Genomic DNA, 26,111 nt, shown 5'->3' with positions numbered 1-26,111 from the left:
AATCAAGCAATTATAGTTTGATACTTGAGGATTCAACATCTAAGTTGTTCTAGCTCAGCTACCTACTGCTTATGCACTGTCAGTCAAGCATGTAACCTTTGCAAGCTTGATTTTCCTTATTTGTTTACAAGTGAGGGGTAGGCTTTGAAGTAAGCATATTCAAAAGGCCCTTTGATGATGGATTCTATGCTTCAAATCTCTATGGGAATTCATCTCATTTCTCCTTTTCTCTCATCCTAGCAGATGTATTTAAATAATAGTGTCTTCTAGTTTCTCATCTCCAGTGATATTGCTGTACCTTTCACTGCTTTTGCTATCCTGAACTTATGTGGTAGAAAGATGGCTGCTTTGTTTTCTTGTTTGTTCAGTCAGTATGATATTTTCTGCATGCAATTTCTTTTTTCTAAATAAAATAACTTTGTTATTACTAAATAAATGTTCTCTAGAGAACATTTTGAATATTTGAATAAGCATCTCAACAATCACATATAATCCTTTGAATAAGCTTAATATTCTATGAATACTTCCATCTAGACATGTGCATTGCTGCTCCAGATATTTAATTTGCAAGGATGTCTTACTAATCAAGAAAGTATTTAGAGCTAATCTGAACACAGGATTATGACAGCATTTTCAGTTCTTTACTTCAGTGTCAAGGAGTCAGCCTTTTCATGAAAACTTTATGAGTGTATCTGGAAATGTTAGTGATTGATTAGCTCCAACCAAGTCGGGGAGAGTGTGCTGAGGGAAAAAAAAAAAGAGAACAGAGAGAAAGGAAGAAGAGGGAAAAGAAAGGACAGGAGAACAAGAACAAGAGAAGGGAGGAGATAGACTGACAAAGGCTAGGATTCTCTCTCTCTCTCTCTCTCTCTCTCTCTCTCTCTCTCTCTCTCTCTCTCTCTCTCTCTCTCTCTCTCTCTCTCTCTCTCTCTCTCTCTCTGCCAGTTCTGGGGCTTGAACTTAGGGCCTGGGCACTGTCCTTGGACTTTCTCAAGGCTAGTGCTCTATCACTTGAGCTACAGTGCCACTTCTGGCTTTTACTGTGTGTGTGGTACCGAGGAATGGAATCTGGATCTTTGTGCATTCTAGGCAAGCACTCTACCAATAAGCCATGCTTCTGACCCAGGGGCTAGAATTCTCACAAGGCTTGGGCAATAAAAATGAGCAGTAGAAGGTGTTATTGTCCTGTGTTTTCTCTCTCTTGGACCTCATGAAAATAAGTCTAGAGTTTGGTGAGCGGTCCGAAGTTCAGATGCTTGATTAATAAATATGGCACAGTTTCCTTCCTATAAAATGGACAGTGTAGAACCCTTCCTTTCCTTTCCCTTCCCTGCCCTCCCCTCCTCTCCCCTCCTCCACCCCCACTCCTTCCTTCCCCTCAGCTTGCTTCCCTTCCCTTCCTTTCTTTTCTTCTTCCTTCCTTCCACACTTTTTGCCAATCCTGTGGCTTGAATTCAGGGCTTGAACACTATTTGCTAAAGGCTAGTAGTGCTCTACCATTTAAACAGAACTCCACTCTCAGCTTTTTGATGGCTAGTTGGAGATAACAATCTCATGGACTTTCCTTCCTGGCCTCCTTTTTGTTTCCCAGCTCAGAAGGGTGATTATCCTCTTGAAAAACTAGGCTTATAATCATCAGGCATCAGTGACCAAATTACTTAAAAAAATTATAACAAACAAGAGTCATATAAGGTATGACTGTTGTTCTTAAGGTACTATGTTATTTCTTATCTTACCTTGCTATCTGATATATTGTATATATGTTTATCTGAAATAGGATAGGGAAAGGGAAAACAAGATGAGGAGAGAGGGCGGGGAAGGGAACTTGGGACAAAAACATGAAAAGGGGTAGCAATGATTGTTAAGAAATGTACCTTCAGTCTGGCGAATATAACGTAACTTTTCTATTAATTACAATAAAAATTAAAAAATCATGACATTGTAGCAAACATCCACATATTGTATTTTATAATTTTCATTTTTATTTTCCTTTTTATTATCCTAAAGTAGTTGTACACAGGGGATTCAATTCAGTGTGCCATGTGTAAGTACATATCTTGATCAATGTCATCCCTCATTCTCCTTGTCTCTCCCAATCCCATCTATCCCAAGTTACCTAGCTCCTTTTTTACATATGTACTTTGTGTTCCGAATTCTTTTATTCATAAAAATTTTAATTAATTTTCATTCTATTTAACTTTTATAATTATTGATAATTTCTTTTTATAAGCCCATACAAAGCAACCAAACCCAAGCTGTTAGATTTGTTAAAGGAAACCTTTTCCGTCATAAAAGTCAAATATCTTTCTGGACTCCTTTTTTAGACCTGTCAATAGTATTTGAAGAAACTATGGATCTAGGTTAGAGTTTCCCTATTTTGTGATACTGAGTTCAGAAAAGAATTTCTTATCAGTAGTAATACTATCTCATGCTTTTGTCTCCTCTCTGTTTCACATATATAACCTTTTACCTTTATCCTGGAACAGTTTCACTGGAATATTTTTATATTGTAAAGCCTTTCCTTTTAACCTTTAGAAAAGACACTAAATATTTGATAATGCATTTCCATATTTGAGGGTTTGTGATTTTACAATTAGTATTGACTGAAACCACTTCGGTTGGGTTTCGTATAGAGTAAGGTGGGTAAAAGAGTCAGAGTCCAGAGCCCAACTTTTTAACTTCCTAGCACTTTATCTTAAGTGTCTGGATCTCTGCAAATCAAGTACATTGATCAAAACTCAAAATTAGATATTTCATATAGGAATATAAAAATTATGTGTAAAATTGTGAGCTTAAATCCACATGCTGTAAATATATACATTAATTCTCAATACATTCTCTTGCTTCTAAATGAAATTCTAATTTACTAGTTTTCAGAACCTAAATAAAACCTTACTGTGGGTAAGAGGATTGTGATGTCCTTTACCTGTTACTAAAGAATTGACCTAAATAAATTACTTGTTGGGAAAAGTTAAGAAAGATTATTCTTAAGTTTATAGCTATTTGTTGAGGAACTCGATCCCCTCTGTTGGAATTGGAAGGAGGTGAAATTCTTGCTTATCTTCTAGTTGAGATGCTGCCTCCTCCTGGCTGCCTCATCAGTGTGAGACAGAAGCCATGGTTGCTTCTGAATGTGCACAGCAGTTGCTGCCACGTGGTTATATGGAGCCGCTTATCAGCTCCTCTGCAGCCCTAGTACCATGCTTATTTTTTGGTGTGTGTGGGGGGAGGAGTGCTAATTGGGGTCTGAATTCAGGACCTTGTAACTGCTAGTCAGACACTCTTAATATTTCAGCTAGGCTTCTAACTGTAATCAAACATTTTTCAGCAAGTGAGATGAAAGATCAAATTGGAGTTTCATTATTAGGAATGATGTTCTCTCATGGCCTTCATGTAACCCCATGACAAGTATCACTACACCTGTCTTACAGATGAAGAAACAGGTTCAAGATGTTAAATAGCTTCTTTCATTTGCTACTGTAATCAAATTCAGTTTTGTCTGCAATATTGTTCTTCTAACAATATTAACATTGTTTTATGAGTATTTCTGTCTTTTTCCTTTTCTTCTTTTAGTAGATCCTTCTGCAGTCACTACACTTCTAATTAATCTTCATTTAAGTGTTTTCCTTCATTCATTTATTTTTTTGTTTAATTTTATTTTATTGTAAGGGTAATGTCAGAGTGGCTATGGTTATATATGTAAGGTAATAAGTACATTTCTTCTCAATCATTGTTCTTTTTTATTATAATTAATAAAAGGTTACATGATATTTGCCAGATAGAAGGTGCATTAATTCACATACATTGATACCCTTTCACATGTCTTGGTCCCCATTACCATTCCTCCCATCCCCACCCCTCATCTTGTTTTCAGGAAGCCTACAGAGTGGGAGAAGATATTCACCAACCATACAGGGGACAAAGGCCTCATATCTAAAATATATCAAAAGCCCAAAAAATTGAATCACTCCAAAACTAATCTCCAAAGTAACAACCAGCCCATTAAAAAATGGGCCAAAGACTTAAAGAGAGTCTTCTCTGAAGAAGAAACAAAAATGGCCTATAGACACATGAAGAAATGCTCAACATCTCTGGTCATAAAAGAAATGCAAATCAAAACAACTCTAAGATTCCACCTCACTCCAGTTAGAATGGCCAGGATCAGGAAAACTAATAACAACAGATGCTGGAGGGATCACTACTACACTGTTGGTGGGAGTCCAAACTCATTCAACCACTATGGAAAGCAGTGTGGCAGTGCCTCAGAAGGCTAAACATAGAACTCCCCTATGACCCAGCAATTCCACTACTTGGCATTTACCCAACCATCCAGAAACAAGGGCATACTAAATCCACTAGCACAACAATGTTCATTGCAGCATTATTCACCATAGCAAAGATATGGAACCAACCTAGATGTCCCTCAGTTGATGAGTGGGTCAAAAAGTTGTGGTATTTGTACACAATGGAATTCTATGCTGCTGTCATTTATTTTATATTGTTATCTTTAAGTAATTGTACAGAGGTTTCAATTCAACATGTTAGTTTATAAGCACAAGTATCTGGATCAATGTTACCCCTTTCATCATTCTTTCCCAAACCCCACAAATATTTTCTACCAAGGATGAAGGCCAGCTGTAAGATTGATAGTTTTGTGATTTCATGTAGTACTGATGAAGGTCAACCACATTCTAGTCATAGGGCATTGGGAAATTATTACTTCTTGTGCTTCTTCTTGCTTATCTATGTAAATAAGAGTGATAACCTACCTCCCAGGGTGAGACTTAAATGATCTGTCGTTTACTTTACATAGGACCTGTATGAGAATTATGTCATCATTTCAACTAGAATTATCTGGATGAGAGCATTCACTGCATCTTTTAATTTTGGAATACTAAGTAAAAGATGCATACATTTTAATGTTTTAAAACATTCATACTCAGAGACAGATGAGTTTTTTATTTATTATATTGTATTGTATTGTATCAGGATAATGTTCAGAGGGGTTACAGTTACATTTGTCAGGAAATGGGTACTTTACTTCTTGAACCTTGATGCCCCTTCTCAGTTTTTATTTTTTAAATAGTAAAAAAGATCATTTTTCTAACGTTTTAGACTGCTTCAGACACCTTGCTTAAGATGCTTTAACTCCCTGGAATTGTGACCCCTTGTGGGGGTGAATATGCACAGGTTCATCTCTATATCCAAACAGCTGAAAGGAAACTGGCAATTCAAGGGTGGCTTATCTGCCCCAGTAACCAAGCACAGTCCTCATGCATGTACTGAGCCAGGCTCATCCGTAATTGAGTTATGGGAGGGTACATTCATGAAAGCATTTAAATCCCTTAAAAATCTCATTTTCTATAAATTAGGAATTAAATTTTTAGTGATTTTTTGCTCTTAACAGGTTCATTTCTTGTTTGCCGAACAAGACTCTCTTTTAGCATGACTCCCTTTTCAAGAAACAATGATAGGAGAGAAAATAATGTCTGTAGAGGAAGAAGGACATGAACCCTGGGGGATTCTGTCTTCTTCTGTGACTGTAGCATTTGGGAGAAATGCTGCCCTCCTTCATTTGCCTCATATTGTGTCGCCAGAGGAGCTATTCCTTGCAGGTGGTGTGATCCTGCAAGAGGAAAAGAAGCTAGAGTAATATCCGAGTTCAAAGCATGCCCTTCTGATACTTGCTTTCTTTATTTCTTAAATAACCACAATCAGTATCATCTCCCAGACTTGTGGTGAAAAGGCAGCATCTGCTTAATGCTGTATAATTTTCCTTCCTCCTTTTAGAATAACAACTTTTAGTTTTATTTTGATACAAAAGTCATATTATCTAAAATAACAAATCCCTCTGTTTTGGGCTGCATAGGAAGAAGTGCATTATGCTCTCCAGTCAGGGCCTGGCTGTTTCCTGGCTGTTCATGTGAAACAGGCCTCCATTTTTATTGTATACATATGAACCCTTTTTATACTTTATATTAACTAAACAAAGCTACTCTCAAGACAGAAACAGGTAGGAAAATATAAGAAATAATGAGTTGTTATAGGCTCTCCATGCTGTGTAGCTATTTTCAGTACCTGGCTGTAAATGTTCCTTATGAATATAATCTTCGAATTTATATGGCTCAAATAAATTTTTGCTAATTTAAAAACAAACTAATAAACACATATTTGTATGTACTTTAGATTAAACACACACACACACATACACACACACACACTTCATGACAGAACTCTTGACAAATGATTTGAAAGCAAAAGGGGGGCTGCCAACTGGCAATTTCAGGCCAGCTGCAGTTCTCTTTCCTCCCACATTTGACCATGTAGTCTTCTTCTGGTCTGAATTCTCCTTGGCCCCAACCAGGAGTGTATAGATCTTAGAGCTTTGATCAGATTTGTGTGTGGATCCCAAGGGATCTGCATTGAAGGAAGTAATTAAGCCACAAGAGGTGGTGGGTACCACTGAGGGTGGTGGCCTGGGATACTTTGCGTGCACTCCCATACAGGGAGAGAAAGTTAATGAAAGAAAGGACGGAAGTTAAGAAAGAGATTCAGTAGGCCCCATAGTAGAATTCTGAACCACAAAGACTGAAATAGAGCTTTTCAAAGGTGTGACTTAGCTTGTGGTCATGAGTTAAACACATATAAAATATGCTTCTTCTGTAGGTCAATGTCAGTACTGAGTTGTGTCATGCAAAAAGTCTGATCTTTTTGGCTATGTTTGTTTCTCTAAGTAAGTAAATAGGAACTCAAGACATTATAGTAACACAGTAAGATACTCTAATATAAAAAATTCAGTACAGATAAGGTTGTGCATTAACAGAGTATAACAAATCTTTCAACATGTTTTGTATTCTGCTGAAACTTTTGCCACAATGATATTTGTCTTTTTAGCCCCAACAAAGTCTAGCACTGTGTTTTCCCCATGAGGCACTACATGATATTTACACTAACAAATGATCAGTCTTTGCTGAACAAGAATTTGATCTATGTTTCCAAATGTTATTTTTGTATTTTTCCCTATTTCCCTATGTTACTACTTATGTTGGCCTCATTTTCCTACATGAATACCACAAATCTGGTAGCAGAATTATTGAAAGTAATCATTAGACACTTGTATATTTCTAAATGTGAATACTTATACAGATCTATAGTGTTTACATTGAATGGTACTTCCTTGTTGCTTCTAAGGATGACCATCTCATGATGTAGGAATAGTACACAGAGCACCATATCACTGTCCATATCATAAATAGAACACAGGTAAAGGAAATGAGAAAATAAGGAAATTAGGTGAAAAGATATTAATAATTGAATATGCAGTGGTACTTACTCTTATTATTGTTTCTGTTTATGTTATTAAAGCTACACATAGAAGCAATGGAGGAGACAGAAAACTAAGCTCTCCCAAGACAGAGAGGGAATTGAGGTTTTTATTACAAGTTAGAAATACTGAGACTTGTCAGGCTTCTGTTGTGGTTGATGAAACAGTATTTGTAAGAAAAAGACAGGAATATGTGCAGCAAATGAGATATAATTCAGGAGACAGTCAGCGATAAGCCTTGAAAGGAACCTATTTGCTTGATATCAGACAGCCTGTTTTGCTGTCTAGGAGAGCTAGAAAGAGATATGATCCACAATGATTCATTTAGGTCCCATAGGCTTTGTCTAATTTGCATCTCACAAATTTTAGCTATATAATCATGAGTCTGCAAGTGTGGCTACCGTGTGGCCTAGTGGTAGAGTGTGTTCCTTGTAAACACAAAGCCCTGGGTTCGATTCCTGAGTACCACATACACAGAAAAAGCTCAGAAGTAGTAGAGTGCTTTGCTCAAGAAAAGCTCAAGGACAGTGCTTAGGCCTTGAAATCAAGCCCCAGAATTGGCAAAAAAAAGAAAGAAAGAAATCAGATGCAAATTGCTTAAAGCTTTGGCCAAGAGTCCCTTTTATTATGAAGTACCGATACATTCATAGATAATCTCATTGTTTCACTTGTTTCTTGTCTTCTTGGATTGAGCCATGTATTTCTAAATCATTTACTTTCTAATTTAATTTTCTCCCTAACCAATGTAGACACAAAATGACTAGAAACAACTTAGGTCTAAATTAAGAGACCTAAATAAACACCTTTTTCTATTTTAAATACTATAAAATATGATTTTTGTTTCAGTGGTCAGACATGTAGACTCTGCTTTTCTGATAAACTTCCATATATCATAGACAATACTTCCATATATCATAGACAATGCTATAGGTTATGGTTCTCAAACAATCTCATGATTTTTTACAAATATTCTGAGTATCTTACAATGACTTAACAGACTTTGTGCTTCCTTTTACAATACATATAATATACAGATATTTCAATATTTAATATATAGACCTGAAGGTGTTTCACAGGGGACAAACAAATTTGCATGTCATACTTGTGCAGGGGCCATGCTAATCTTCCCTGTATTGTTCCAATTTTAGTGTATGTGCTGCTAAAGCAATCAGAAACTGATACCTTAAATATCAGAAAGAACTAATAGTAGCAAATATTCTTAGTATTTAAATAATGCTATAATAAGAGGAAATTTGGGAAAACACTAATTTGTGTGACTCATCAGAAAATGTATTTTGTAAGGGATTCATCACAAGAAAATCACAAGATCGTCACTGTTGGACACTTATTGCCTCATCTAGAATGTGCTTGTGAGTGACAATCAGAGGGAACCTCAGTGAATCCACTAATTTCAATTGGGAGACTAAGACTTGATTTCAGTTATACTACCTTATAGACATCAGATCAGCCGACTGCATCTGCTTAGGTTTATAAGTTGTCTCTAAAATGATGCTTCCTTAAAAAATACTTGAGACAGGATCTTGCTAGTCTCCAATTCAAGATTCTCCTTCCTCAGCTTCCCAAGTGCCAGATGTATTTGTGAATATTATTTATTCTCTTTTCTCTTTGCTGATCTCCTCCATTTCCTTTCCCCCTTTTCTTTCTATTTTGTTTTGTGGTAATGGATTTGAACACAGGTCTTCATGCTTGCAAGGCAGACATCTAGCTCTGAACTAAGTCTGCCATTTGCTTCTCCTCCCTTCCTCCTACTCTCTTTCCCTCCCTCCCTCCCTCCCTCCCTTCCTACCTTCCTCCCTCTCTCCCTCCCTCCTTCCCTCATTTCTTCTGTCCTTCCCCTTCTACCTTCCTTCTTCCCTTTTCTCTCATTCTTTTTCTTTTCTTTTTGCAGTGGTTAATTTTGACACAGGGTCTTGCTTTCCTGCCCAGGGATATGGCTAGATCACAATCTTGTCATAGCTGGAATGACAGCCATACACTATCATACCTGGTTTCTTCCATTGAGATGGAGTCTTGCAGTCTCTTCAGACTGGGCTGACCTGGAACTCTGTCTTCCATTAGTTAGAATACTAGGCATTTGTCACCAAAACCAGCTAGGATAATGAGGGAATTTCACAGACTTTTCTGCCAAGCTTTGAACCATGGCCTTGAACCATGTTCCTCCTGTTTTTCAACCTCCCAAATAGGATACGGATGTGAGCCACCAGTACCCAGCCATTTTTCATTTTAGTGGTAATTTTTCCAAATAAACCAAGTGCACAAATTGAAAGGTTATGAATCTTAAAGAATTATTTAGGAAATGCTTGATAACAAAATCTTGCTTTATGTTATATATGGTAAAAAATGAAGGTTCACATATTTTCATGTTGGTCTCAGGGTATTTTTAGGAATTGGAAATATTATAAAAATTAGTCAGAAGGCAAATCTGTAAAATGAGTTAGATTTATAGATCTGTTTCCCAAGCTCTCTGTTTAAACAGAAATATGGAGACTTGCTTTTACTCCTTATGACCTCAAGGTGGTGCTGTTCACGTAGACATGGAAAATAGGAACCCAGCCCCTTTAGGTTTAGATTTGTAGCAGGGCTTTTTCTTTTCTTTCCTTCTCTCCCCCCCCCCCCCCTAATATTTTCTATTTCTACAGATGTGTTCTTTTAAATGGTCAATAAAATTTTATAACCACTGTTTGAAAAATTGCAAAATTATTTTGATTTGTGCTTCCTAAGCAAGAATATTTCTTTATGTCCAGATATACCCAGAGTCAGTCAGATGTTTGTATATGTGCATTGGCCTAACTGTTCTCTATTCATGTTCCTTAGTACACAGATACATTTGGACTGCTGATTGAACTTGAATTCAAGTATTTCTAGACACTTGTGTGATGTGTGTGTGTGTGTGTGTGTGTGTGTGTGTGTGTGTGTGTGTGTGTGCGCTAGTCCTGGAGCTTAGAGTTGGTGATGTCCCCAAGCTTTTATTGCATATGGCTAGTTGCTCTGCCACTTGAGCCCCACCTTCACTTGTGGCCTTTGGGTGATTAATTGGAGATTGGTATGCAAGTGTATAAAATGTATTAACTGAAATAGGGAAGATTTAAGGGAGAACACAAATAGTGTAATTTCTTAGAAAGGCAATGTCAATGTTCAGCAAAATAAAACACTAGGCAGCTGCACTCAAAAGGGGTGGGGTGAACAAAGGGAAAGGGGTAGACAAAAGAAGAGGGAGAGAATGCCATCAAGAATCCAATGTATATCCCACAAAATTATGAAGAGTGGGTGGGGTTGGATGGATGAGAATTTTGAAAGGGGAGACACATCAAGACATATTGTATTCTGCTTTGTTAACTGGCAATTCCTTTGTAAAATTAAAAGGCAAGACTATATATACATGTACATATACATGTATATGTATAACACACATGTGTGTGCGCATGCACGCAAACACAAGAGAGAGAGACAGAGACAGAGACAGAGACAGAGAATCTCATGGACATTTGCAAGCTAGCTAGCTTTGAACCATGATGATGAGATCTCTGTCTCCTGAGTAGTTACGATTACAGGTGTGAGTCAAATCACTGATGCCTGGCTACTTGTATGATTTTAAAAGACATTATAGCTCAAGTAAGAGAACGCAACTCTGGAAGCTTCTGAGTGAAGGAACAGTAACTTCACCAAATGCTTTTATCTCCCAAAGCCAGTGAGGATTTCTAGAAGACCTGATTTGGTTTTTTTTAATATTTTTTTCCTGGGTGCTAGTTAGACACCAGAAATGTTTTGATGTTTTGAGGCTATTGTGTAGTGACACCCAATCCAATCCAAATTCTTCAGTATTATTAGGATACAACTGAGAGAACAGTTACTTTCTTACTGGGGTAGATGGAAGGGACAGGGACAGTGGGAAGCTCACCACAGAATTAATTGGAGAGCATAGTAATATTGTTAGTTATGAACTTGGAATTTTTTTGCTACATAGGCTTCTAAAAGTCATTTTTTGTAAAGGTATTATACAGAGGGATTACAGTTACATAAGTAAGGAAATGAGCCCAGTTCTTGTAGAACCATTGTTAAGATTGTTTTTATATAATAATCAAATAATATCTTTTTCTATTTTTTTTCCAAAAGGGGTTTGTAAACAAGTTAGATGAATTCATTCAATGGTTAAATGAAGCCATGGAAACCACTGAGAACTGGACTCCTCCCAAAGCAGAGACGGATGGCCTTAAACTCTACCTGGAGACTCACTTGGTAAGCAAGATTGTATTACTTGCATTGGAACATTTCAATGTCATGCTTGTTTGTCTGATAAACATTTTAGTTATCAAAAGGTGTTAATGAAACAAAATTTTAATGCGATAAACTAGCAAAGCTGAACATTTAGTTATTTTAAATAATGAATGAAATCTAATTACAAAATCAAAATTCTCCATATTTAATAGCTGATTTTTTCAAAGCTTTTTCACAATTAATTTTAAATGTCTTAGATTTTTTATTGATCCTCACTCTCTAAAGTAAAAATCAAAAGTTTTGTTCAATTCTTTTAAAAACAAATGAATGAGACTATTTTAGTGCCCACACCAATGCTTTCTAGACTTCTTATAAAATGTATGAGCCCTGCATTACCCAGAGGGTCTACTGTATCTGTCCCACTCTGAGTTAGTTTAATAAAATAAAATATTTATAATGAGGATCTCCATCATTTTTGCTATGCTGTAGCTTTTTCATCAGATAATTAATATAACTGTCATTGTCCTCTACTTCTGTACAGAGAACACCATGGAGGGGGAAGTAGAAAACACTGGGTGAATGTTTCTGAGGAAGTTATGAGCAAGAATTATAGACAGGGAGATATTTGATGAACCTCATGAGGTTTTTCATGAATGCTTCAAATGGCCAATATCAATTATGAAGGGGTGGAAACCAAGTAGTGGAGGGTAGTAAGGCATGAAGAAAAAGTACGTTGTCATAGGAAATGAAAATTCAAGCTTTAAGGATCTCATCTTTATTCTTTTCACTGATAGCATAAAATTGACAAAAGCAATAAACATGAATCCTTGGGTACCCAACTATGGGGTTGATTTCTGCCCCTTTTACACACTCAGAATTTGGATAGAGTATAAACATGGAGTCCTGCATGTATGTATGTTCCCAGGGCTCCAAAGCTGTTTTCTGAGAAGGTAGCAAGGAGAGAGAAGAAGACTCGGAGAGAGAAAGGAAGGGAAAGTAAAAGACAATTTGTGTGTGTGTGTGTGTGTGTGTGTGTGTGTGTGTGTGTGTGCGCACGCTCATGTGTGCATGCATGTGGTGTTTTGCAGCATGTTTTATATCACTATTGGATAAACAGCCTCAAAATCTTGTGGCTGCACAAGCTATGCAGAAGCTAAAGAATGTCAAAAAGGTGTGGTAGAGGATGAGTGGACTGCTTCCCTTTAGAGACCTAGGCTGGTGGGGTAGAACATTGCCAGTGACCCTAACCTCCTCTCTTGTACATAGATTTTTAAAAATACTGCCCTTAATACCCAATTCCCTGTTGAACAGAATTCCCATTTTTTAAAGGGCATTTCATAATAGTAAGATAAAGATATTCAGTGCTTTATAATGTAAATGGTATTAATTAGAATGTCAACTTTTCACTGGCATTGTTCTGACAGAAATTCTAATCTGTGTTTAAACAGGAGTATATGAACTTTATTTCACATTGAGTATGCTGTCTTAATTTTCTTGATTTAATATTTTATGGGGAATGCACATTTAGTTTTTGAAGTCCCGTAGGGCATGGGGCCTTTGGGGAAGGAGCTGTAACTGTAAGTTATATATTCAAAGCCATGCCTTGATGATGTGAACCAAGGACGTACTTCTCTCTGGGAGTTGAGTGATGTGCCTCTTTGTAACCAACACTTACTCCTGTCTTCAGCTCCAGTATTCTAGAGGTCCTTACATGGCATCTTTGTGTTGTCTTCTTCATTGTAGCCAGAAACTGCCAGTAGAATTTTTAAAAATAAGGAAGTGAGAGTCGGTGCTGTGGTTCAAGTGGTAGAGCACTAGCATTGAGCTGAAGAGCCCAGGGACAGCACCTGGGCTCAGAGTTCAAGCCCCATGACTGACAAAAAATAGGAAGTATTCCATACTGTGTGGCTCTATAAAGTATGCCACTGTGTCTAGTGTGCACGTGGAAGATCATCAGTTTAATCACAGAAGAAATTTTGTTTTGTGATACTGGAATTTGAACTCAGGGCTTCACTTGCTAGGAAGGTAGTCTACCACTTGAGTCAAGCCTCTAGTCTTGTCTCCCTGTTTTTACATATTGCTTTCATTGTTTTTTCTTATTAAATGCTTAAAATTAGCATTTATTAGTAGTAGAAGGGATTCATTGTGATAATATTCTAGATGAATATACTGTGTATGAACAAATTCATCTCTCTTTTATATTGCCTTAACCTTCTTCCCCCAATTTATTCCATTTTGTGAGTGTGTGTGTGTGTGTGTGTATGTGTGTGTGTATGTGTTTATCTTATGTCTTTTTCAGTTTTTTTTTGTTTGTCTGTTTGTTTTGCCAGTCCTGGGGCTCAAAATCAGGGCCTGAGCACTATCGTTAGGCTTTCTCAAGACTAAAGCTTTATCACTTGAGGTACAGAACCACTTTCAGTGTTTTATATGTATGTGGTACTGAGGTATCAAACCCGGGTCTTTGTGCATGCTAGGCAGTACTCTACCATTAGGCCAAGCTCCCAGTCTCATTTTTTTTTTCCTAATAGAGTGAAATTTTTTCATCTGGGCTGGCTTGGACTGTTGGTTACAGCTTCCACACAGCTAGTAGAAATATGTTGTACCATTGTGTTAAATCATTGATTGGGATGGGTTGGCTCTAACTTCTAACCTGGCCTGGCTTAGAACTGCCATCTTCTTGATCTGTAGTATCTTGAGACACCATGCCCATGGTACATGTGACTAATTTAAATTGCTACATGTAGCTAGTGACTGTATTCTATCTAGCTTCCTAAATTACAAAACTTTTTACTGATTCCCATAATGAATTATATAGGTATCCATAGCTACCTCATAATGACATTTTCATACAAAATGTAGAAATAGTTACTCACTTCATTGTGGATCTCCAATGTAGAGACATATAGCAATGGGTCTTTCTTAAGATATTTCTTTTAAAGAATAGCCTTGTTTCTGTCTCATAATTAACAACTTCTTGGAGGAATTTTAACCTCATTACTTCTCATTATATTGGTTGGAATAGAGATGATACAGGGATGTCTTCTTTATCCTTGTTTTTTTTTTAAGTAGTGGGAAACTGAGCTCCAGATCTGTTCACTAGATGTTAAGTCACAATCTAAATATTTTAGCTTCTTATTTTATTTTTTATTGTCAGGGTAATGTATAGAGAGTTACAATTACATTCATCAGATAGTAGGTCCATTGCTTCTCAACACTGATACCCGTTCTTGTTTTTTTGTCCCCATTTCCCTCCACCTACCCCTCCCAACCATCTTGTTTTCCCCCTTCCCTTTCCTATTTCAAATAAACAAATAAACCTATATACTACATACCAGAGAACAAAGTCAGATACTGTAATAATATGAGATTAAACAAAGGACAAAAAAGAGAAGAGAAACAGCATAGTACGTTAAAAACAACAATCACACAAGATAAAGCTCTTGGTTCCATATCCTAGATATCCTTTCATTTAGTCTCATCCTATATGACCATATGTACCTAGGTTTTGAGCTATTGTAATCCTCTGGTAGGAGAGTCCTAGATATGTACTAATTATTACAAAGGAGGGAAACCATTGAGCCTATGTTCCTTTGGGTCTGGCTTACTTCACTTAATAGGATTTTTTCCCAAGTCTTTCCATTTCCTTACCACTGGGTAATGTCATTCTTTCTGATGCCAGCATAGAATTACATGTTTTATTGATTCAATCATCTACTGAAGGACATCTGGGTTGGTTCCATATCTTTGCTATTATAAATAGTGCTGCAATGAACATTTTCATGCGGCTTTATCATGTTCTTGTTTCTGGACGATTGGGTAAATGCCAAGGAGTGGAATTGCTGGGTCATAGGGGAGCTCTATGTTTAGTCTTTTGAGAAATCGCCATACTGCTTTCCATAGTGGTTGAACAAGTTTATACTCCCACCAAGAGTGCAATAGTGATCCCTCATGGCCACATCCCGTCCAGCATCTGTCTAGATTCTTGATAATGGCCATTCTAAGTGGAGTGAGGTGGAATCTCAAAGTTGTTTTGATTTGCATTTCTTTTATGGCCAGAGACGTCGAGCATTTCTTCATGTGTTTGTAGGCCATTTTTATTTCTTCTTCAGAGAAGTATCTCTTCAAGTCTTTGGCCCATCTTTTAATGGGATGGTTGTTTCTTTGAAGATTTGTTATGGAGAGATTCAATTTTTTAGCTGTAGATATATTTCATATATGAGGTCTTTGTTGTATGGCTAGTGAAGATCTTCTCCCACTCGATGGGCTTTCTATTTAATTTGCTACCTATGTTCTGTGCCATACAGAAGCTCTGCAGTTTAATGCAGTCCCATTTATCCAAACTTTCTTTAATTTGTTGTGTTTCTGGGTCTTTATTAAGAAAGTTTTGACCTGTGCCAAGCAGACCTAGTGCATCTCTTTTTCTTCTTCTTCTTTTCAGGGTATCTGCTTTTACCTCGAGGTCATCTGCAAAGCGGGAAAGTTTCAGTTCCTTTTTCCCTGTTTGGATCCCCTTTATGCTTGTTTCTTGCTTTATATCTCTGGCAAGGAATTCTAATACTATGTTAAAGAGAGTGGAGAGAGTGGGCATCCTTATCTCATTCCTGATTTTAGAGGAAATGGCTTTAGCTTTTCACCATTAAATATAATGCTGACTGTAGGTTTGTCATACACAGCCTTTATTATAATGAGGATTGTTCCATGGATTCCTAGTTTCTCCAGAGCTTTTACCATCTTGTTGAATGTCTTTTCTATAACTATTGAGACAATCATGTAATTCTTGTGTTTGCTTCTGTTGAGGTGATTAATTATATTTATTGACCAGCTTTGCATCCCTGTGATGAATCGTGTTTGATCATAGTATATAATTTTTTTGATGAGTTGAAGACAGTTGGCAAGTATTTTTTTTGCCAGTCTTGGGGCTTGAACTCGGGGCCTGAGCACCGTCCTTGGACTTTTCTCAAGGCTAGAGCTCTACCACTTGAACCACAGCACCACTTCCAGCTTTTTTCTATGTATGTGGTACCAAGGAATTGAACCCAGGTCTTCGTGTATGTTAGGCAAGTACTCTACCAGTAGGCCAAACTCCCAGCCCATGTGGGCCAGTATTTTGTTGAGAAGTTTTACAGCAATATTCATCAAAGAAATGGGTCTATACTTCTCTTTCTTAGATAAGTCCCTGTCTGGTTTTGGGATGAGGATTATGCTTGCTTCATAGAGTGAGTTTGGCAAAGAGCCTTCACTTTCAGTTTTATTGAAGATCTTGAGGAGTATTGATGTGAGCTCTGCTTGGAAGGCCTTATAGAATTCAGCTGTTTATCCATCAGGTCCTGGGCCTTTTTTGAATTGAAGGTCTCTTATTGCCATTTCTGTTTCAATACTTGAAATAGGTCTGTTTAGTTGGTTTAGATCTTCTTGGTTCAGTTTGGGTATGTTAATATTGGCTAAAAATTGAACCACCTCTTCTAGATCCTCAAATTTGTTGGCATAAAGGTTTGAAAAGTATTCCCTTGTGATACGCTGCATCTTGGCAATTTCTGTCATGATGTTTCTCTTCTTGTCCATGATTTTGTTTATTTGGGTGTGCTCCTTTCCTTGTTTGGTCTGATTTGCTAAGGGTTTGTCAATTTTGTTAATTTTTTCAAAAAACCAACTCTTTGTTTTGTTTATTCTTTCTATGGTGTTTTGGACTCTAATTCATTTAATTCTGCTTTAATTTTTAATAATTTCCTTCCTTCTTCTGGAATTGGGATTATTTTGTTGCTCTTTTTCCAACAGCTTAAGGTGCAACTTTAAATTGTTGGTTTGAGATTTTTCCAATTTTATAATGTAGGCTCTCAGAGGTATAAATTTTCCTCTGAGTACTGCCTGTGCTTTGTCCCAAAGGAGCTGGTATTTTGTGTGCTCCTTTTTGTTACATACCATAAAGTGTTTAATTTCTGTTCTGATCTCTTTGATGACCCACTGGTGATTCAACAATGTGTTGATCAATCTCCATGAGTTACAGGGTTTTCCTTGGTGGAGATTGGTGTTCAGTTCCAATTTTATGCTGTTGTGGTCTGAGAGAATACAGGGAATAATTTCAGTGTTTCTGCATCTGCACAGGTTTGCTTTATGTCCTAAAATGTGGTCTATTTTGGAAAATGTTCCATATGCTGCTGAAAAAAGTATATTCTGGTGTTGCTGGGTAGAACAATCTGCAGATGTCTGTTAGGTCTTGTTGATCTGTGCACACAGTCTTAAATTTTACTTCTCAAATTTTGAATAGTGACATGTAACAGTCACCAAAATCTAGTCTGTAAATTTCTATGGAGTGTTGCTTACAGACAATCATTAAAAGTCACTATGACACTATATGCTATTTTTCTCAGTCTAGAACACAGGCTGTGGCCAAAACATCTTTCAAATTCAGAGCTTCTCTATCTCTATGTGTCTGCATTTTCCTCCTGACAACATTGTCATGTATACTTTTTATTATATTTCCTTATTGTCATGCAGAGTTAATATTAAGTTAATATTCTTTTCTTTTTTAAAAAAGCAAAAACTGCCATCCCATAAAAGAAAACATAAGTATAAACCTAGGGATTTATATTCCTTACTTCACTCTAATTTAATAATTATTGCTCCTAATGAATGGGCAAATGATATTGTAAGGAATTCAGCAGTAGAGATAGCTGCACAGGTTTACTTAAACATCTTTATAGATTCTGTAATTTACCATTAATTAAACAGAGATAGAAACCTCTTGAGTGCCAGTTTCTCCTGTTATAATGTTTTAGAATAACTGGCATTTCCTAATGTTAATTATAAAGAAAAACATATAAAAAGAATAGAAAGATTTATATTTTGGCTCTGAATTCTGTTATTTTCCATGATGGTAACCAAGGGTTTTTGCTAACATAAATCAATTAAAGCTTTATAATACCTTTGTGGAGATATGAAGGAGCTTTATTTTAATTGTAAGAAATACTGTGAAATTACAATGATACATCATTGATTTTCCATGATAATTAATCATCTGCTTGAAACCTGGCTGCTGTTTTCAAAAATATAATTCCTATCTTTCCAGAAAATGACAGTTTTCTTGTGGAAAATGGTAAGTGTTGTTCATTCCCCTTCCATGTAAATCATTTAAAAATAGCATTGTTTAGAGATTCTCGAAATGACTACTTTAATGACTACTTTGCCCCTTCTCTCACCAACATCCTCCTACTTCCCTTTTTAAAATCTAATTTATCAAGGTGTAATTGGCATGTGTCGAATTGCAGTTTAAAGTATACAAGTATAAATTTTGACAATATATTCATATACACATATGAATCATCACCAAAATCAAGGTGAACATATTCACATTCCAAATTCTTTATCATGATACTTTGTGATTCCTCTTGCTTCCTCTGAGCAAGACTGGTCTGTAGATGAAAGTTAGTATATTGCTGATAACTTCACTGGGTGTGGAGTGGGACTGAGGCTGCAGGGTTGTGCTAGGGACGTGTGGAGACAGGTAAAGTGAATAGTGAGTGTTTGCATAGTAAAAAAGACCCAGAGTCAGAAGAGGGCAGTGCATACAGAGTTTGTACTAAAGGAAGAACAAACTTTGTTTTCCACAAAATTGATGGAAATTAAGGATACTCTAGTTACATAAGCACACTTTACTTCTTAGAAAAAAACCCAAAGCATATAAAAGCACAAAATTAGAAAATTTTCCCTCCTCTGGGTGATCATTTTCTAAGTACTTCTGGATATTTGTCCCTTGCTTGTTCTCCTGACTTCACTATGGCTTCAATTTTCATCACATGAAAGATAAGAGATGACATAGTTATTGGAACTCTAAGTATACTTTAGATTTGAGGCCTTTATCTGGTATAAAGCTGACAAGATTCTTTTCCTATTCTATGGATTTTCTATTTATCTTACTAGTTATGTCTTCGACTATGCAGAAACTCTTTAGTTTGGTACAATCTTATTTATCTAGTCTTTGCTTTGTTGTGATTCTGGATCTGTACTTGGAAAGTTTTGACCCATACCTAGTAGCCCTATTGTTTTCCATATACCTTCTTGTAATATTTTTATGGTATTTGGCCTTACATTGAGGTCTTTGATCCATTTTGAATTGATTCATGTTCAGAGTGCTATATAAAGATCAAGCTTTACTGTATAGCCAGCTTTGCTACCACCATTTGTTGAAGAGGATCTTTCTCCTAACTTGTGTTTTTGGCCCCTTATCAAATATTGGATGGCTATATGTCTGTGAGTTAATTTCCGAGTCTTCTGTTCTATTGGTCCTCAGGCTTATTCTTGTGCCAGTACCAAGCTGTTTTTATTACTGTGACTTTGGCATTAAGCCCACTAACAATAAACTCTTAAAGGAACAACAATGCAATTAATAAATAAACTAAAGACATAAAGATATATTTCTCAGAAGAAGAAGTAAGAATGGCCAATAGACACATGAAGAAATGTTCAACATCTCTGGCTATGAAAGAAGTGCAAATCAAGACAGCATTGAGATTCCACCTCATCCCATTTAGAATGGCATTATTAAAAAACTAATAACAGATGCTGTGGCATCTACCACCAAAAAGGGAATTCTACTACATTATTGGTGGGAATGTAAACTTGTTCAATTATTCTGGAAAGCAGCCTTGAGGTTCCTCAAAAGACTAAATGTAGAGCTTCCCTGTGACCTAGCAATTCTTCTCCTGGACATTTATCCAATAGAAACAAAAAAAAAATCACACTAAAGCTGCTTGTGCAACCATGTTCATTGCAGCATTGTTTACCATAGCCAAGGTAAGGGATCAACCCAGATGCCCCTCAGTGGACAATGAATTGATCAAGAATATGTGATATATAACCACAATGGAATTCAGAAAGAATGATATTGTACCATTTGTAAGGAAATGGAAATATTTGGAAAAAATTATATTAAGCAAAGTAAGCCAGACCCAAACATAGGCTGCATGGTTTCCCTTATTTGTGGTAACTAGAATATAATTATAAATCTACAAGTAGACACATTGGATTGTAAAAGACAAAACATACAAGTAGACATGATGAATTATACAGGTCTGTAGTCATTCACACAGTGAGACCAAAAGAGAATTTTAGGAGAGGATGCAAAGGCTCAATAGCTATGTATATGTGATTATATAAAATAATATTTATTGAAATGAACTCTAGGAAGTGGAACCAAGAGGCTTTTTCTTTGTTGCTTTATGGTTTTCTTTACCTTTTGTCTTTTATATAACTTTCATCTGTTTGGGGAGGAGGTAAGAAGAAGCACAGAGGTGATAGGAAAAAGGGTAAACAAATACAGCAGTGATATTCACTATACACCATATTGAAAATGAACTACACAACTTATGGGTAGGGATAGGAGGGAAAATTTGGGAGAGAGCAAGGGAAGGAGTGACATTGCTCAAAATGAAAGGTACTCTGCTTAACTTCAATTGCCTGACTAACCCTTCTTTATAGCACCTTTACCATAACAATAAAAATATACATTAAAAACACACATTAAAGATTTTTAAAAAGAGTTGATAGAGTTTTTCCCCAATTCCTACTGCCCACCTCTCTGGTCTATCTTTCTCTGCTAAGCTGATAGGTAGCCACGAGTAATTAAGCAAATTGAGCTGCGTAGTTCTAGAAGCTGACATAGAGTTTTGCTGCTCAGATGATGGGAAGCAGACAAAAGATTCACAGGGCTTGGGTACAACCACCTATGTTTACTCTATGCACCCCATGCAAATTCTACTTACTGACTGTTATACATAGAATTTTGAAATTCTGAAATGGCTTGCCAAGTATAAATCATAAAAGCTTCAGACCTTTGTATTAGCCAGAAAAATGTCTGTCTTATCTATTTTGGATTGTTGTGAAGTTCAAATGAACATGGTATCTATAAGGATACTTTTTCCATTTTGGAAGTTGTGTGCATCTTCCTTAGATACCTAAAAACATATGGTATGAGAGGCGCAGGTATTTTAGAGTAGTCAAAATTCTGTGTACCTATCCCTTAATGATTCTCTTGTGGCTTTCCTTATTTGAGGGAGAGCTGTATCCTATAGGCTTGTGCATACATGGTAGACACTAAGAATAACTAGTAAATAAACAAATGATCATTTAGTTAGCTTATAACCATTATAGGCAATAAATTCTAACTAATATTGTAAGTCATAAGACAATACCTGGGCACGTCTGTAAGTTCAATTATTTTTCTGCCATTTATAAACCAAAGTGGACACTGATTACAAGGCGTTTTTGGCATATTTTTAATGAGAAAGACATTTATAGAGTGAAAAATAGCAACATTTTCACTTGTTTTGGGTATTATAATCCATTCTATTTGACAAAACATGAGAAATTAAAATGTTAACTTAGATATTAAAAATGTTAAAATTTCACTGCTTAAGGTTCCTGTTTGAAATATGAAGGCTGTGTGACTATCCAGGATATTAATGACTTGATACTGAAAAATTTATTAAATTTATTTTTAAAGTGGTTAGATTCTTCCTCTCAAATGCATAAAGCATGTGGGAGTTGGAATAGATCTGCCCCAGGCTGCCAAACAATTTTTTTAATGGAACTGGAGTCCTTCAGGGATTGTCCTAAATCCACATAATATTCTTACATCTTGGTGTTTGCACTGGGACCTGTATATTAGCAGATGTATGTGTGAATAATATACTTATGTCCATCCATCACCCTAGTGACTCCACATTGTAGAGGCTGCTGTACATCAATTATTCCACCTCAGGGGATAGAGGATATTTGGGCCAGCATTGACCTCCTTTTCAATCAGGGCCTCTGAACAGTATGTTTGGAAGTCAAATGGTCCCTTTAGACAAAACCTCTGTTTAGTTTAAGAATCCATTTGGCTGAATGTGGCCATGCTGAGAGATCCAAGTGATTACCTGTGTCAGGCATGGAGGCTGCATCCAGAGAAGCAAAAACTAATGCTGTTCCTCAGAGCCACTGTCAGTCAGCCTTCAGAGTTTATCCCTCCCATCTAACTTGTGTAAGATATTGGACAGTGTGTCATAGAAGAATGACAACCTCAATAAGATGAATCTCCCTTTTACAAGAAAAAGGGAAGTTACTTGAAATAAATTATAAGTATCTGGAGAGTTAAATTTACTTTCAAGTGCTTGAAATTGTTTATATTAACAAGTTTCTAAAAGAAGGAATCCTTAAACAATAATAATTTTTATCTTCATATCTTAATTTTCTTTTATTTTTAATTAGACCAAAATTGTGTAATTCTTATCTTGGAGCTTCCTTTTTAAATTAATAAAAGTTTTTTGTTTACATTTAAGCTTCTGATATTTTACCTGAAGGTAAAATTGTCACAACTAATAGATCAGTGGCAATAAGCCACTTTACTTTGTTGGGAAATATGTACAATTGTGATAGTGGTTGACCATTTATTTAATTATACGGTAAGTACCATATGATGAGAGAATAAAGTTAAATTGATGATTTGGGCTACTTCTGCCAGGGTACAGTTTACATGGCAATTATGTTGGGATCATCTAAGTGTAATTGGCAAGTAATTTTGTAAGCGAAAGAACATGACAGCTCATTTACATGGTGTTCACTGAGTAAAATTTGGGGACATTTATCAACCACTTCTAAGTGAAGAATGATTGCACTACTGTATCCCCAAATGATACAGGCTGTTTGAAAATACATGTCAGGTTTTTGGTACAAATCGATGCATTTCTCCTGGAACATTTATTCATTGTATGCAGTATTCTAGGCACTGTCTTATGCACTGAGGATACAAAAATGAATGAAAATGCACTTCTGTTCTCAAGGAACGGAAGTAGAGCTATATCTGTTCATAATTTCACCAGAACAAAATAGGTGGATGGTTTGAGTTCTGTATGGGTAGGTAATATTATGTATATTGAGGGAGGGAAACTTGGCAGGGTTGATCAGGGCAGCTTGTTAGAGAAGGCACCACCTGAGATGAATTTTAAAGGAAAGGCAGTTTTGCCAGGGTAAAGGCTTGCCAAGGAGAGGTGCAGGGAAGGGCAAAATCTTGAAGAAATAAGCAGGCTGTTATGAGAGAGAAACTTCAGACAGTTTATGCACATTTCAAGGCATGTATAGGGCCTGTAAAACTGACTTGGGCAGGATCTCTGAGGACCCTGAAGTCTGCTGGGGGCCCAGATCTTATTCCATAGCCTTGGGCAAGCCACTGAAGGGGCTTAAGAAGAGTCTTTGTCAGAGTTGTTTTGTACTGTGCTATTATGTTGTGCCAGCCTATGTTCTACAAGTGTCAAGGCATTTTATCTTTATAATAACTCCATGAAAGAGGCACTGTTATTTCTCTTTTTATAGATGAAGAAACTAAGTACAAGGAAGTTGCCCAGAATTATGTAATGAGTGATGGTGGTGCTAGGATTTGAGCTCAGGCTGTCCTCCAGAGCCTTTGTTTTTCACAACTGCAATTCAATGTTTGTTCTTCGCATAACCTCCCATTCACTAGACTGTGATCTCTGAGGGCAGAGATTATGGTTACTGTGTTCATAGTCTTATCTAAGCTTCAGAGAGTATCTACATCTTTATAAATGTACAAGAAATAAGGGATAAGTATGGTTTTGAGGGGCCATGAGACTTGAGACTGTCATAGTCATCCTAACAAGGGATGGATATAAGGGCATGAATTAAAGGCAAGCAGATGAGGATGGAGAAATTCATTGGCATGGACTAGGGATTGATTGGACATAATTGATTTTGTTGGCATATTCTCACATTATTTCTGATTTCCAACAAATATTTTGGACAAATAACTTGGCAAAAGAATTCAAAGAAAGAAACTCATGATATTCTTCATGTAGTGCCTACATTCCTGGCAATACATGCTGTGGACTAAGGAGGGAAAATTAGACTGTACTGGACATGCTTAAAAATAGAAGGGCAATAGAGGGATAAAAAATGCCCTGGGTAATGAGTGATTAGATGGCCTTTGGGATTCTTCCTTCTTTGAGAATTCTGATTTAAAATAAATAAAATGTTTCCCAAGTTGCTTTCTCTAAATTACTTAGATGAAAGAAGATATAAATCAAAGTATTCATGGATTGAAAAATACTGAGTCCAAATTGTCTGGATTATATATAAGGGAGCAGAAGCCCAGGAGGATTCAATGACTCAAAAGCACCCATTGACGGAAGATACAAAACTAATGAAAACACAGTTGCGTTTTCAAGTTCCTCAAGGAAGTCAACTATGGAAAGCAGACCCATCTATCAGTAGTTTTAACACTGCATTGTTGGTGGGGATTGCTACATGGGCCTGTCCTCCAATGTCTCATGCAGCATTATTGATAGTTTGGATTGCCTCTTGTGGGCACACATGTGTTAGATGATGACACAAAAGCAAGTGAGACCTGGTATTGACCATTTGGGAATTCAGATAGCCATAACAATAAGGGACACATTTATGACAATAAAGCAAAATCTACAATAATGCATAGGACATTTGGAAAATAGAGAAAATAAACTGAAAATAATGCATAATAAGTTTTATTTTCATCGCCATCCACTGTAATTAATGCTTCACATTCATTATCAGAATTCTTACAACCTAGAAATTAGATAGTATTATTTCCATTTTATGTTTCAGAAAATCCAAACACTTAGATCTCACTCCATAATGCTTAGTCCTACCTATCCTACAAGTAATGCTAACATTCCACGCATTTTTCCAGTCCATTTCTCTATGTTTGAAAACCTTCTCTAGAGGTGAGAAGGCAAGTCAGGGGTTAAACTGAGGTTTGAACTCAGGGGCTCACGCTTGGGCAGCTGGAGCTATATTACTGGAGCTATACTTCCAGCCTAAAGAAGGAATAATTAGTATTATGGCTTGAGCTCAGGACCTTGTTCTTGCTCGGCAAACACTACCACTTGAGTGACTCTACCAGTCCCATCTATTTTTGAATCTTCATTATTTTTTTGCTTATAGTGTGTGTCTTATATTTGCCGTGTTATTGCCTGGTCTTTTTCATGGCTATGTAATGTCTTATTAAGCTTTTAGAAGGTTGTTAAAGAGATGTTTATTCATAAAACCTTCCATGGTATTATTCACATTTTGAAGGTGTATTTTATATTCTGAGGACTGGTGCATTTAACCATCCTCTGTGGATGGCATGAAGGAGTGGAGAAAAGAAATTACTGGGCTCTGCTGGCACTCACAGCTTTCTCCCCACCTGGAGCCCTTCTGAGAATGTAGAATGATGCTGGCACAGCCCACAGTGGAGGCAGGGCAGAGATGGCCTGAGGCAGATAGCAGGTGACTTTTTAAGCCTTGGCTTTTCTGACTGAACACACATTCTTCTTCCTGCCCTTGTACAAAGGCACGCTTTCATTTTCGTAGGGTAGTGAAAATCTTTTGTGTGAAGAAAAGGTGTCATCAAGTGTCTAATTCATCAGCATATATACCATCTCTTTAAAATGACAGGAGGAGTAAAAGTTCATCAGTTCAATATGTCTTTCACATTTGGAGACTCCTGACTAATAATCTCTGGTATTTATCATCAGAACAGCTA

General features: G+C 36.6%; 1 protein-coding gene and 1 non-coding gene across 4 annotated transcripts in view; one reads left to right on the top strand and one right to left on the bottom strand.

Annotated features, from left to right (window-relative positions):
• Positions 1-26,111, top strand: part of Akap6 (A-kinase anchoring protein 6) — a 461,670-nt gene that overhangs the window by 203,651 nt on the left and 231,908 nt on the right. For all 3 annotated transcript variants that reach the window (XM_090345201.1, XM_090345199.1, XM_090345200.1), the window contains one exon: positions 11,459-11,581. In XM_090345201.1, the coding sequence (XP_090201327.1) occupies positions 11,459-11,581 (123 nt within the window). The remainder of the gene's footprint in view (positions 1-11,458; positions 11,582-26,111) is intronic.
• Positions 8,386-8,492, bottom strand: LOC150055231 (U6 spliceosomal RNA). The gene has a single exon (XR_016537754.1). It is a non-coding gene; the product is annotated as a U6 spliceosomal RNA (small nuclear RNA).

This window comes from Megascapheus bottae, chromosome 14 (assembly GCF_031878675.1).
Source record: "Megascapheus bottae isolate mThoBot1 chromosome 14, mThoBot2.hap1, whole genome shotgun sequence".
Lineage (NCBI taxonomy): Eukaryota > Metazoa > Chordata > Mammalia > Rodentia > Geomyidae > Megascapheus > Megascapheus bottae.
Note: the sequence above shows the minus strand (reverse complement) of the source record. Positions and strands in the feature narration are given on the sequence as shown.